Below are 12,864 nucleotides of genomic sequence, written 5' to 3'. Positions count from 1 at the left end.
GAAAGAGGGCTTGCCGTGATCTGGACTGAGGCGGATGAGACCAGAAACCTTTGTTCTGTATCTCCTCCTGAAGCGAGATTTGAAAAAAAGAGCCTCTCAATGCTTCCTGCAAAAAATTGCCCTCGCGGTTTTGTGGGTTGGCGATCGCTCATGGATGTTTTATTAACCACTAATTAGCAGAATTCATTTCTTAGGCGTTCTTGTTATTTTTCCCTGACCGCTAAAACCCGAGGGCGACATCTGCTCGTTTTTTGTCTGTCTGCTGCTAAATGGAAATAAACCGGGGAACTGAAAGTGGAGCCAGTCGAGGTGCGTGTAAACGTAATAAAATACAAAATCACGTTTCATATTGATCTCTGATCATGTTATCAGTGAGTTCACAGTGACCTTACACTAACTGCTCATGCTCATGCAACATATTCCTGCAGTGTTTCTCTCAGGACCGACCTGAACCACAATGAGCTTATTATGGTAGCATCTCAAGTGCTGGTTTATTCCCATCGCTCCATCCGGGTTTCATTGATCTGCTGGCACAGCTTGCTTTTAATATTGATCATCTGCTTGTTGATACAGTTCTTATTTCAGAAATCCAATCGTCTGCTCGGTTGTAGTTACGGCATGCAACAAGATGTGAGTTTGTTTTGAGTTTGATGGATGCTGTTGGGTTGTGCACCTGAGCAGCACTGTCTTGTTATGATTGATAGCCACTACACATTAAGTTATCTTATGCATATAGTGTGCTCTTATCCAGCATGCAATGTGTTGTAGACACAGATTGCGTGTTGAATTGTATGTACATGTACAGTAAACTGCCACTGCGGTTTCGACATGTCTCAAGTGAGCTTTGGATCACTTGTCCTTGTCTAAACAAGGACAACATACACCAGCCGGTCAGGGTTTCAACAGCTACTGTATGTAAACTACACCAGGTATTAATTTAACTGTTTCCTTTTGCCGCAGCATAATAATCATTAAAAAATATTCAGAAAATCCAGTTCTGCGTGTTCGAGAATCAACATTATGTAGCCGTCACCCTTTATATGTGGGGGCATTGAAATACATATTTAGTTTTCGGATGTTTCATTGAAATATGTTCCTTTCACAAGTAGGAGTGGGCGTTCGAGATCAAATCCTCTTTTACAGTACATGCCATTTTATTTTTGGGATATTTTAATCCAATTTGGTCATGTCTGTTTTCTTTTGCCCGTGCCTGACAAAAGCACTTTGTCACACTGATGCAAAAGTTATATTCAAAACCAATACTGACACTTTCCTAAAGAAAATAAGCTATAACTCTTGTGGCTAAGTCATATTGTCACTCATCATATTGCCATGTTTCCTGTGCTGAATAAGAAAAGACCTGATCAGGAATATGAACCATAAAAAAAAGCAGTCGAGACTTGTGTGGGTGTTTCATGTTACCTGGTTGCACTGGGTTGTTTCCTCCTGCTCTGGTTTTCTACTAGGTTGTGGGTCATTTGAAACACTCCCTGTTGCACATTGATCCTCTTTACATAACCACTGGCTGTACCACAATAACATCCATGAATTGTTAAAACATCTTCAGTTTTCACTTTTTCTCCTCTTCCTCCACCTCAGGTAATGATCTTCCAGTCAACTATCTACGCCTCCTGGCCCCGCCCTTGCAGCTGTTATCAGCCGCAGTGTGGCAAGTAGTGCAGCAGGGACTTGTGGACCACTATGGGATGCTGGAAGAGTTTGTTACCATGGTGACAGAACTGGTCCCAGAGCTGATGAGCTACAGTCAGAGGGCTCAGCTCATCCTGGGACTCAGGGCCAGGGTTAGTAATATAATCACTGTTTAATTATACTGAGGTGACGCGTGTACTCATTTTAGATATTTGTCAAAGGTTAAAGCTGGGTTTATTCAGGCACATATCTAATTTATACTCTTATAAAGTAGAATGTGTGATGTGAGTATTCTATCTTACTTATATCTGTATTCATGTCATATATTCCCGTCTAAATCAGGTGGGCAGAGTAGCAATAGGTCACACTTCAGTAGTTGTAGTCCAATGTTACACCAGGAGGTTTCTAAACTTGAACTGTTTTTTGTGTGTGTCTGTTTCTGTGTGTGCACGCACATCCAGCTGGTTCTGGAGATGTGTCGAGGTGAGCATCCAGTGGACATGCAGACCATTCAGCCACATCTGGACAGAATTAAAGCTCCTGTCAGCACTGCCAAGGATCACCATGTAAGTAAACCTGCTGCTGGCAAACACACAGCTGTTTCCTTTCTGGTGTGGAAGTTTACTGGGTCAGAATGACTCTGTTGGGAACAGTTGTTATAAAAGTCAGCTATAATGGCGTATCATCTTCGTACCCTTGATATTTGAGCATGTGTGTATATGTGTGTGTGTCTTATAGATAACCATAAACCAGGTGGAGGAATCGGAGGTGAACTTTGTGGAGTTGGTTCATTCATTGCTGGAGGATCCCTCGGAAAGAAAATATTTTTTCCAAGTGAGACAACACTCATTCTTTATTTTATTGTGTTACTTGAATTCTTCCTGATTTCATGTTCCCGTTCACAATACACTGACTAAATATTGGTTTCTCTCTCTCATCTGTAGGAAATATTTCCTGTGTATTTTGGGCCAAAGTATGACACTGCCCTTGAGATGCTGGTGTGGGAGTTCATATCCAGACTGGAGGAGCTGCTGCCAGTTCCAGACTTCACACAGGTACCAGGTTTCTTTTGAACTGTAGCATTTCACGCGTATCAGTAATTTACATAATGATAGTGTGCTTTGAATAATTTGTGTTGCACTTTTACTAAACCAGTCTTGTCTTGGTTGCTTTTAAGACCTGTTGGCATGCGTCTAATATTATTTAAGGACCTCTAGGAATTTGTAATACTTGCCGGAGCCGTCTGTGATCCTCGTTGTGTGTGACTATCTGCCATGTCCGTAATTTGTTCAGTAAAAAATGCTTATGCAAATTACCATATCATGTTCTGTCAAACACAGAGGATATCTGGTAATATTAGACCTGTGGGAATCTACATGTAGTCATTTATTTGTTTGAATGTCACCAACGTATCGGATAAACAAAAGCTCAAAACTGATATTAGTGACCCTGTAACCTTACTCTATAGCTTCTTTTAAGGCATTTCTCCAGCCACGCTGCCGCTGATATTGACACTAATGTAACAGTTTATATTTTGGCTCCTGTTATACTCCTTATTGTGTTACCTGCCCTCTGCAGTGTTGTGAGGCTACCTGGGGAGTTTGCCGGGCCTTGTGGGAGGTCTGCACTACTTGTTTTGCCTCCGCTTTTTATTCCTCCTCTATAAAAGACCAAATGCAACACAGAGAAGTCTATCGACAGGAAATGGCTCTGGCAGTATTCCAAACTGAACCACCATTTTTTTTTCTCAGTCTTACTGTGGCCCACAGGCTTAGTGCAGGGGCTCATCTGTCTGCACCACTGACCCAGAGACCGATATAGAGGAGGGTTAACTGGATACAGGTGCAACACAGTGTCCCAGTGGACTGCTTTCATTTCCCCTGTTCTGTACCGAGCAGGAGCAAAATAACAAAGTCAGAATAGTAGCCGTTACGTAATATAAAATAAGAAAATCAAGCTAATTGTTTTTTATTTGGGTCATTGAGGCTGCATGAGGCTCAAATGGGACACAGCTCATGTTCCTGATGGTAACTAAAGCTTATAGGGACGCAAAATAATGTATGCATGTCAAGAAAAATACACAAACCCTCGTAATACTGATTTATTTTTCATTTGTTGTCCAAAAAATACTGAGTGCAGGAATACTAAAGCGAGTAACTCGATCTCTCTTCTCAGTTGGCAGCTTTGCTTGGAGACACTCCGTCATTCCTAAACGAATGTCTACAATCCTTTTTCCCGTCAGAGGACATGAAGGGTGTACTTGAACATCACAGAAACCTCGGACATTTTGAAGAGAAAGGTACTGTCGGCCCCCGGTTGTGAGATGTGATTGTACAGCTAACACTGAAACAGGAATGATCGCAGATTAGAAAACCAATCTGGAACAAGTCTGTTTGTCATCTGTCAAATCTTCCAGTCAGTCCTCATCGTACAAATGCATAGGACAATTTTGTTTGGTTTTTATGTACTGTAGGTTTTTTTTGTATCACACAGCAGAGAAAACAAAAAAAAAACATTAATTATGAAAGGTTGGAAGAGACATTGAAGATGCACTAGGAACAAGTCATTTTTCTCTTAATTTAAAGTGTTTCTTTATTGAACCAAGCTCGGGTTGAAGTAACCTTTTTTCTTTTTTTTGTAGAATCTAGATTTTTACCAATGGATGACTGCATCCTCTCCTCCCTGTCTCTACCTCCTGGGACTAAATCCGTCACAAACACCACCTCAAGCTCACCCGCTCTCAAAGATTCAAACCCTCCAGAGCACAAAAGACATCTCGACGCCTTCTTCAACACAAGCAGCCTGGAGAGGGCGATCAGGAGGAGCTCTGAGACAGTGAGACAAAGACTGGAGGAGACGGGCGACTTGGGCAGCTGGCAACTGCAGGTTGGAGGCGGGAACCTTTCTCAGGAGAGGAAAGGGCAAGATTCAGTTGGTGCACCACCATCTGAGGCAACCATTGACCTCACTGCGCCGAACGAGACTGTGGACACAGATTCAGTAGCCAATAACCTGAGCCACAGCGTGAGAGGAACGCGAGTTCTCAGGAAGAGGAAACTGAGCAGTGCCGCGGAAATTCCCAAAAAACAGCCTGCGGAGGCAAAAGCCAAAGCTTTCGTGTAAGATTACCAGAAACGACCTGTTCATTTGTTCAACAGAAAGATGTGATAAGGGGGTTTCTCATTGGTCCAGTGGGCAGTATATCCCTTTTGTTTTGTTTTCATCACTCGCGGTTCCATTTGTATTTCTATCTCATCAACCATTTGATGAATTGCCGTGAAATATGGTACAGATATCTTCAGTGTCCCTGTTTTTAAGTTCTGTTAAATGTTCCAATATCCTCTTGGTGGATTGGCACAACATTTTGTCCAAATATTCATTGGCGCCAGAGAATGACGTCATTTGGGGAGCTCCTGGCTTTTTATTTAGCGCCACGATGAGGTAGAAATGTGTCAAATACTTCTGTTTATGAACAAATGGCTGATAAACTAATAACATTCCCGTCGGCCTCAGCTGTAGGTTGTGTTTACGGGCTAATTAGCAAATGTTAGTATGCCAAACATCAGCATGTTAGCATTGCTGTGTTAGGTTAGAACATGCTGTAAACTTAAGTCTTCTTAAATATTTGTTGTGGTTCTTGTGCGTTACTTCATTTTAATCTTCTGAAAGTACTTCATGTGAAACTGTGGCTTTAAATCTGTTTAATGCTCACAGAAAAACAATTTGGAATCACAAAGTTGGAGAAATAACTTCGATCAGATTTGAAAAAAGTGTGTCAGCCAATCTGTCGATTTAATCCTTTTTGCGTATTTCCACCTTTTTACAGGGATTCGTCAATGGATGATGAGAATTCAGGGGAATCGCCGCTAATTTCAATATGGGGGGAATATACAGGTCTGTGCAGTTTTTTGATGGATCAGTGGATGTGATCAGTCTAATCAATCTAAACTTCAGCCTTTGACTAACTGCTCATTTTATTTCAGACTCTCAGGAAGGTTCTTTCCCAGTTGTGACGGACACAAAAGTTCCCTGGTCGGACGAGGAGACGCTCAATCTTCTCGACATCTGGGGGAAGGACTCGATGCAGCGGGCTTTAAAGGGCTGCTTGAAAAACCGTCACATATTTTCGCAGATCGCTGAGAAGATGGCAGAGAGAGGCTACGTGAGAACTGTCGAACAGTGCCAGACCAGGATCAAACGACTGAAGAAATGCTTCCGCAAGAACAGGTAGGTGTTAAAAGAGCTGTCCTCCCTCCTCGCCGCTTGTCTTTCCGTCCAATCGTCGCAATCGATCAGATAACTAAAACACAAGCTTTTTCCCTTTTCACCAGAAGGAACTCCAAACTGGAGTATAAGTTCTACGAGCAGCTGAAGCGGGTACTCGGCTCCTCGGGTCCTTCAGCCGTTCCTGAGGTCAGCTATGATGCCGAAGAGGCCATCGAGGAAGATGAGTCACCAGACGCCGAGGAAGACTTGCAGTTTCAGGGCAATACGAGCCGACTGGAAACCGGTACAATTTCACTTTTATTGGTGGAGGGGTTCAGTTTAGGGCAGCAGCAGAAAATAGTGAAAAATACCTGTTATAAGTTCCCACAGCTTGTTTTGTTCAACCAACATCCCAAACATTGAATATAATCCCTTTACTATCAGAGATGAAGAAAAATACATCTTCGCATTGAAGAAGCTGCAATAAGAGGATGTTTATTGTGTGTTTTTGCTTGAGAAATTCCTAATAATAATTTCTGCCAATTGTTTTATCCACTAATGCGACAAAAATAATAAACATAATACAGGGTAGTATTAAAATGACTTTTTCCCCAATTATACTGACAAACATCGTTTTTTTTAAGGAACGAGAAGCAGTCCGTGGTCAGACTTTGAGTCGTTGGCCCTCATCACCACGTGGGGGGAAGACAAGCTGCAACGGGAGCTGAGAGGAGTGCACAGGAGCGGAAACATTTTCTCCATCATATCCAACAATATGGCCGCCCAGGGCTTCTCCCGGACGCCAGAGCAGTGCCAAACGAGGCTGAAAAGGCTGAAATCAAATTTCAGGCAATGCTACCAAAACAAGTATGTATCCTTGCAGCAAAAAAAAAAGGAATAGAAGGAAAAGTGTGCGATTTTGTTGATTTACAGTATCTGCTCTCTTCTTTTCTCTCACGGCAGCCTGAAGGGACAGGAGCAAGTTGAGTGCAAGTTTTACAATGAACTGGGAAGCATGTTAGTGAAGGACTTCCCCTCAGTGCCGCACCTGGAGGAAATACCAGAAGAGCCCGAAGACAACGACTCACCGCCTTTTTCCCTTCAGGATATGGGTAAACTCTAATGTTCTCTTCTGGAAGCGCGAAAAATGTCATGAACAGTATTTGTAGTGAAGTGATAATAGATGATGGAAGAATTGACTCATGGAAGTTATTAAATAAAGTGTTTCATCTCCTCTTTGTGTCTCATCAGAGTCGGCTGTGGGTGTTCAGGAGGACAGGAAGAAGGTCCCCTGGTCGGACAAAGAGACCATCATCCTTCTTGAGATCTGGGGAGACCCACAGGTAGACGGTTCTGTAGAATTTAATAATACATGATGATGCTAATTATCCTGATTATCAGGCGGAACTGCCATGTGACTTCACTTCATCATTTTCTTTATTTTAATTGATGAAAAACAAATCATAAAGGCAGCAATTCAGAGGTTTAATGTTAACCGGAAGCTTTGATCATGCAGGACACTTTTTTTGTTCCGTTCAAATTCAAAATTAAACTCTTGATTATCTCGATCAACAGAGAGCTCCAGGAGCACAAGGACCTACATAATAGTGGATTTCTAGTCCGAGGCCCCGAAGGAAATAACATATTTTTAACAAAATGAGAGCAACATATATCCAGTCTATAAATAAAGCTTCTATCTGTGTGCTATCCTCCTCAGTCTGATTGTTAAAAGTATTGTTATACATATCTTGTATATTGCCACATTTTGCTAAGACTGTCCCCTACATTTAGGTCCAGCAGAGCATGAGACGCAACCCCCACAACGGTCACATTTTCACCGACATATCAGAGAAACTCGCCGCCAACGGCTTCACCCGCAGCGCAGGGCAGTGCCACACCCGGATCAAACGCCTGAAAGCCAACTATCGGCACTGTCAGGAGAACCTGAAGTAAACGCAGCACCTGAATACTCATTTTGTATACACCGTACTGCCGGCAGGACATCTGTGTGTTGACGCAACTGTGTCTACTGTCTGTAGCTCATCGGGGACCGACAGAGTCGACTTTAAGTTCTACGATCTGCTGGATCAAATCCTGGACAAGCAGCCGTCAACGTCCTCCACTGTGGTGCCGGACTCCATCGAGATATCAGAAGAGTCCAACGGGGAATCAGTGACTGAAACAGGTAAAAAAAAAATCCCTTCATCAACTAAATCAGTGAATAGTACAGCAGCATTACACACTCTCTTTCTCACACACTGTTTTACAGAGTTATGGACATATGTAGTGTTTCAAATGCTGAGCAAGTACAAAAGAAGTACTAAAAACTAGTAACCTGCAGGATGTGTGTGTGTGATTGCTGGGCGTTAGCATGCTGACTAGCTTGATTTTAGGGTCGCATTCTTGCTGAGTTAAACAGCACAATCTCTCAACCTGCACTAGTTGTTGTTTGACACATTCGTAAATTAAGAAAAATAAACATTTAATCGTAAAGATGAAATCTACTTCTCGGCTGAAACAACTACAGTAACTTGGGAAATTGTGCATTGGTACCACAACCGACACAGAGAGTGACAAGTGCTGTGTTTCTGCTGTAAGACGGAGATATCAGCATGTCAGCGGAGAAACCGGCGACTAGCTCGTGGTCCGATGGGGCGACCCTGGCGCTTATCGAGATCTGGGGCGACGAAGACTTTCAGAGTGCACTGAGGGGTTTCGTCCACAACGGACACATTTACGCTGACATCTCGCAGAGAATGAGCGACCTCGGCTTCTCGAAGTCCTCGGAGCAGTGCCGCTGGAAAGTCAAGGCACTGAGGAACCACTTTCGACAGTGCTACGACAAGAAGAAGTGAGATTAATCTTTCAGTTTGCCTGTTTATCTGTTTGCAAGAATAATCCAGCCAGACTCCAATGGTTCTTATCCATCCTGTTTCATGTCATCTAGATCTGGAAGAAGAGTGGATTACAGATTCTACCACCAGCTGGAACAAATCCTCGGTCAGGAGACAGTTTCCAATGATGAGTACGATGACCAGGAACAAGCCGACCAGGAACAAGCGGACCAGGATCCCGGTACAGTCGTCTTCATTCATTCCACACGGCAGTAATGTGTTCACACAAAATCCAACCGGGCTTTTCTAACGGTTACCTCCGCCTGAAATAGGCGCAGATGTGAACACGGCGTGGACGGAGGAGGAAACGTTCGCTCTCGTGGAAGTGTGGGCCGCGGACGACGTGCAGCACAGCCTGAAAACCTGCGTCCGCAACGGGCACATATTCACCGACATAGCGGAGAAAATGGTCGCGGCGGGATACCCGAGGACGACGGAGCAGTGCCACTCCCGGATCAAAAGGTTGAAGAAGAGTTACCGCCGTTACTGCAACAACTGGAGGTAAATGCAACGGCTCAGTAAAAAAATGAAGACCACCGTCCCCCCGTACCTCCCACACACAAGCAGACTGTTTCACAGTTTGCATTTGATTGACGTTTTCCAGAAGTGGAGGTCGGCCCACTGTGTTTCGATACTTCCACCTCCTGGCTCCGGTGCTCGGCGACTCTGTGTATCCTGAAATGGACAGCGCTGCCGCCGACGCCACCTCGCTGCCCCTTCTGGACAACGATCCCGACATGTGTAGGTTCAACTATGGTCCATCAATCTGTGTCACTGCACCATATACACAGCGTTATTGTGCAGATTATGTGTAGCTTTTTTTAAAAGATTAAAGCCCGGTAATAAATCTGTGGTTCTTCGCTTTTTAGACGAGCAGCCCTCATCCAGCCACCTCCTGGCCGACCAGAGCAGGAAGATGCCCTGGTCCGACCTGGAGACGCGCACCCTGCTGGAGATCTGGGGGGAAGACACCGTCCAGATCACCCTGAAGGGCTGCCTGAAGAACCGCCACGTGTTTGAGTACATCTCTGAGAAGATGAGCGACGGGGGATTCATCAGGACCTCAGAGCAGTGCTACACACGCATCAAACGCCTTAAACACGGCTTCCTCCATGAAAAGTCAGTGACGACAACAACTATGAATCATTTTCTTTCTATTTTTGGTTTTGTTGTTAATAGCCAACATCAAAAGGCAATTTGGTTGGTTGAATGTCAAACTCTAGACAATAGCCTACAAATCATGTCTGCTGATTATCGGGCAGTATTCAATAAATACAACAAAGTTAACCTTTTATTCCTGTGAAAATAGATACAATTAATTCTTTATTGTCCTTTTCCAGGTAGATTTTTTTTTTGCCACAGTCTGTAAATAGGCATACATACACACACACACACACACACACACACACACACACACACACACACTACATAATTTAAAATGTATGACCTAGTGACTGAGGGCATTGAATGAAGTTGGCACGTTTTAGTGAAATTAGAACAATCCGTCAGCTTTTCCTTTTGAAAGCAGTTTTAAAATATTTTTTGTTTTGACGTGTTTGAATTTGATTTGAATTGTCATTGTTAAAATTTGCCCTGTGTTGTGTATTTGTCTTAAGAAAAGTCTGAGATTTGGTCGTGATTAGCGTTGCCAGCTTATCAAAAACTAACTGACTTCACTTTTGATTCAGGGAGGAATATAAATTCTTCAATGAGATGAATGAAATCTTCGGGAGGGAGCTGAAAGTGGAAGACTTGATCCCAGACACATCAGTCACAGATGAGCCAGAAGAATGCACCCAGAAGAAAGGTGACCTGTTTTTTTTATTTTTAACGCCAGTTTCTCATGCGAGAGGCAGGCAGATTATTTTTGTTTTATGTATTTTTTGTTACCTTAAGACACCCACTCTGTTGGTAACCTCAGGTACCCAGTGGACGCCGGACAGTTCGAAGCTGGCCTGGAGCGACCGGGAGACCCAGGTCCTGCTCGACTTATGGGGGAGCGAGGAAATCCAGGAGAACTTGAAAAGCTGCACAAAGAACAAACACATCTTCGTCCAGATCTCTGAGGTCATGGCGGGGCAGGGCTACCTGCGCACTCCTGGACAGTGTCAGACCAGAATAAAGAGGCTGAGGGCCAATTTCCGACACTTCCTAGAAGGCAGAAGGTAAGTACCGCTGTTCAGTGCTGGGGGGTGTGTGGTTAGATACTGCTGCAGGTCTAGACCTCCATTCCTAACGCGGTTGTACAAATTGATTTGTGGAAAAAAAGACTTGCCTTCCCCTCATAACAATCTGTGAAATTGTGTTTCCAGAGGAGAGAAACAGGAATGCAAGTTCTTTGACCAGTTGGTGCATATATTTGGCAGCAAGTATGGAACAAACTCTGACGCCCTAGCCGACGATACAGCTGATGCCGGAGGTAAGAAGCCTCACTGTTGTCCATCTTGTCTGAGGTGCGCAGTGGATTATTCCAGTCGACAAGGCTCCTTGTAATAAAAGGGAAGCTTCATCAATTATTTCTGGTCTAATCCCTGTTTCAGAAGTTAGAAGTCCTGTCACAGCTACTTTTGAGGAGGGTTTATTTTTCATAACTTTATTTTGTTTTGATTCCATACTCATTTAGGAGTGACAATCATAAACTCTCACGAACACGTTATAGCTTGTTGGTGTTGTTTTTAAATCCAAGCTAATAGTTTGACAAGGGAGTTATGTATTGTTGTTTTTACATATTAAACAAATGAGACATACCATGTTAATTATTGAGCGACAGGGGGGCTGAGAGGTGGGACCCTCTCAGCCACATGGTCAACTCATTGGTCTTCTCATCTAATTCTCAACAAGAAAACTAATGACTGTACTTTCTCAAAAAGTAATTGCTTGGAAGTCAAAGCTTTCTGTCTATAATGTACTTCTAGATCTAGAGACCTGAAACAGCCCATCATCGTGTGGTCAAACCATAAGGACACAGCCGCCGCCGCAGAGTGACCGAGGAGCGTCCAGAAGGGGGGAAAAACAAGGACACTCGAGCAGAAACTGTTTAAAAGTTGTGGTGTGCAGTTGTTTACAGACGACGTTTGCCTCTGTACATACTTCAAATACTTTTACATTCTTCATACACACAGGCTGTGTGTATGTGTGTATGTGTGTGTGTGTGTGTGTGTGTGTGTGAATGTGAGCGTGTGTGTGTGTGTGTGTGTGTGTGTGTGTGTGTGTGTGTGTGTGTGTGTGTGTGTGTGTGTGTGTGTGTGTGTGTGTGTGTGTGTGTGTGTGTGTGTGTGTGTGTGTGTGTGTGTGTGTGTGTGTGTTCTCGTCCGTGTCCCTCCTCCAGAGTGTCTTTGTATTATTTACAATAGAGCCATGAAACAAAAACCAGGAAGCTCAGGGCTCAACGGACAAACAAATATTTCTGATTGTGATGTCGTGGGAGTCACAGAAAATGATGTTTTTCCTAGTATTTATTTATTTTGTACTTGAACTAAAAAAAAATAAAAAAAGGTGAGTTAATCAAAGCACACACACAAAGAACAAAATATACGCAACGCCTCTTTTACTGTAACCACAGCGTACCTTTGCTTTTGGTCTTAATTTAGGTTTCACTGAATCGTATGTCTTTGTACTTGTTTACTTTGTTTTAACCAGAGTGGTGAGAGCTGAAATCCTGAAGCTAATGCTTATTTTTTACACAGTATAAGTGGATTATGTTCAGAATTGTATTTATTTAAATTATTGTTTCTGCCTTTTATTCCAAAGTTTTACAATTTACTTAAAATATGTTATACTTCAAATCTTATTGCAACACGTTGTTTTTTTTTCCACAAACGTGTCAACGTATTGTCATACCCATTAAACAAAACTTGAAATGTTTAATTTAGGATTCTTTCTTTCGTTGTGTGTAGTTTTTCTTTTTCTTTGCGTGACAAGTTAGACCAGAAGTGTGAGGGATTATTACTGTACACTAAAACCATAATGGCAACATCATCATAATATTAACAGTAAAATGAAAATACAATCAGAAGGTGAAAGTAAAGCATAACAACCTTTGTCATAATTTAATTTTAAAACGATCTCTTATAGCCTCTCTGAAGACCTGAATTCTTCCAATTAAGTGTAACTA

The 12,864-nt window shown here is 42.9% G+C and overlaps 1 protein-coding gene across 3 annotated transcripts; it reads left to right on the top strand.

Annotated features, from left to right (window-relative positions):
* Positions 1–53: 53 nt before the first annotated feature.
* On the top strand, positions 54–12,584 carry LOC137795597 (uncharacterized). Of its 3 annotated transcripts, none has more exons than XM_068593153.1 (24): positions 54–309; positions 1,600–1,802; positions 2,112–2,216; positions 2,389–2,484; positions 2,595–2,705; positions 3,826–3,949; positions 4,292–4,769; positions 5,477–5,544; positions 5,634–5,877; positions 5,985–6,160; positions 6,501–6,723; positions 6,820–6,968; positions 7,108–7,199; positions 7,648–7,805; positions 7,896–8,041; positions 8,455–8,707; positions 8,804–8,931; positions 9,023–9,251; positions 9,355–9,491; positions 9,620–9,869; positions 10,439–10,557; positions 10,672–10,915; positions 11,063–11,169; positions 11,666–12,584. In XM_068593153.1, the coding sequence occupies exons 1-24, from the start codon at positions 270–272 to the stop codon at positions 11,677–11,679; spliced, it is 3,894 nt and encodes a 1,297-aa protein (XP_068449254.1). In that variant the 5' UTR covers positions 54–269; the 3' UTR covers positions 11,680–12,584. The 3 variants fall into 3 exon arrangements, with proteins under 3 accessions (XP_068449254.1, XP_068449253.1, XP_068449255.1); XM_068593152.1 differs by having other exon boundaries at positions 5,982–6,160; XM_068593154.1 differs by lacking the exon at positions 54–309 and adding an exon at positions 586–630 and having other exon boundaries at positions 5,982–6,160.
* The last annotated feature ends 280 nt before the right edge of the window (positions 12,585–12,864 follow it).

Source organism: Clinocottus analis, unplaced genomic scaffold, assembly GCF_023055335.1.
Source record: "Clinocottus analis isolate CAN_PGR_092001 unplaced genomic scaffold, fCliAna1.0.p SCAF_286, whole genome shotgun sequence".
Taxonomy (NCBI): domain Eukaryota; kingdom Metazoa; phylum Chordata; class Actinopteri; order Perciformes; family Cottidae; genus Clinocottus; species Clinocottus analis.
The sequence above is the reverse complement of the archived record's forward strand: the minus strand, read 5'-3'. Positions and strand labels throughout refer to the sequence as shown.

Bases quoted from the DNA above. Each gene is read 5' to 3' on its own strand.
- LOC137795597 (XM_068593152.1), top strand. From the start codon at position 270: ATGGAAATAAACCGGGGAACTGAAAGTGGAGCCAGTCGAG. The intron at 5,878-5,981 runs GTAGGTGTTAAA...CCTTTTCACCAG, and splicing joins AAATGCTTCCGCAAGAACAG to AAGGAACTCCAAACTGGAGT. The intron at 9,870-10,438 runs GTCAGTGACGAC...CTTTTGATTCAG, and splicing joins CACGGCTTCCTCCATGAAAA to GGAGGAATATAAATTCTTCA.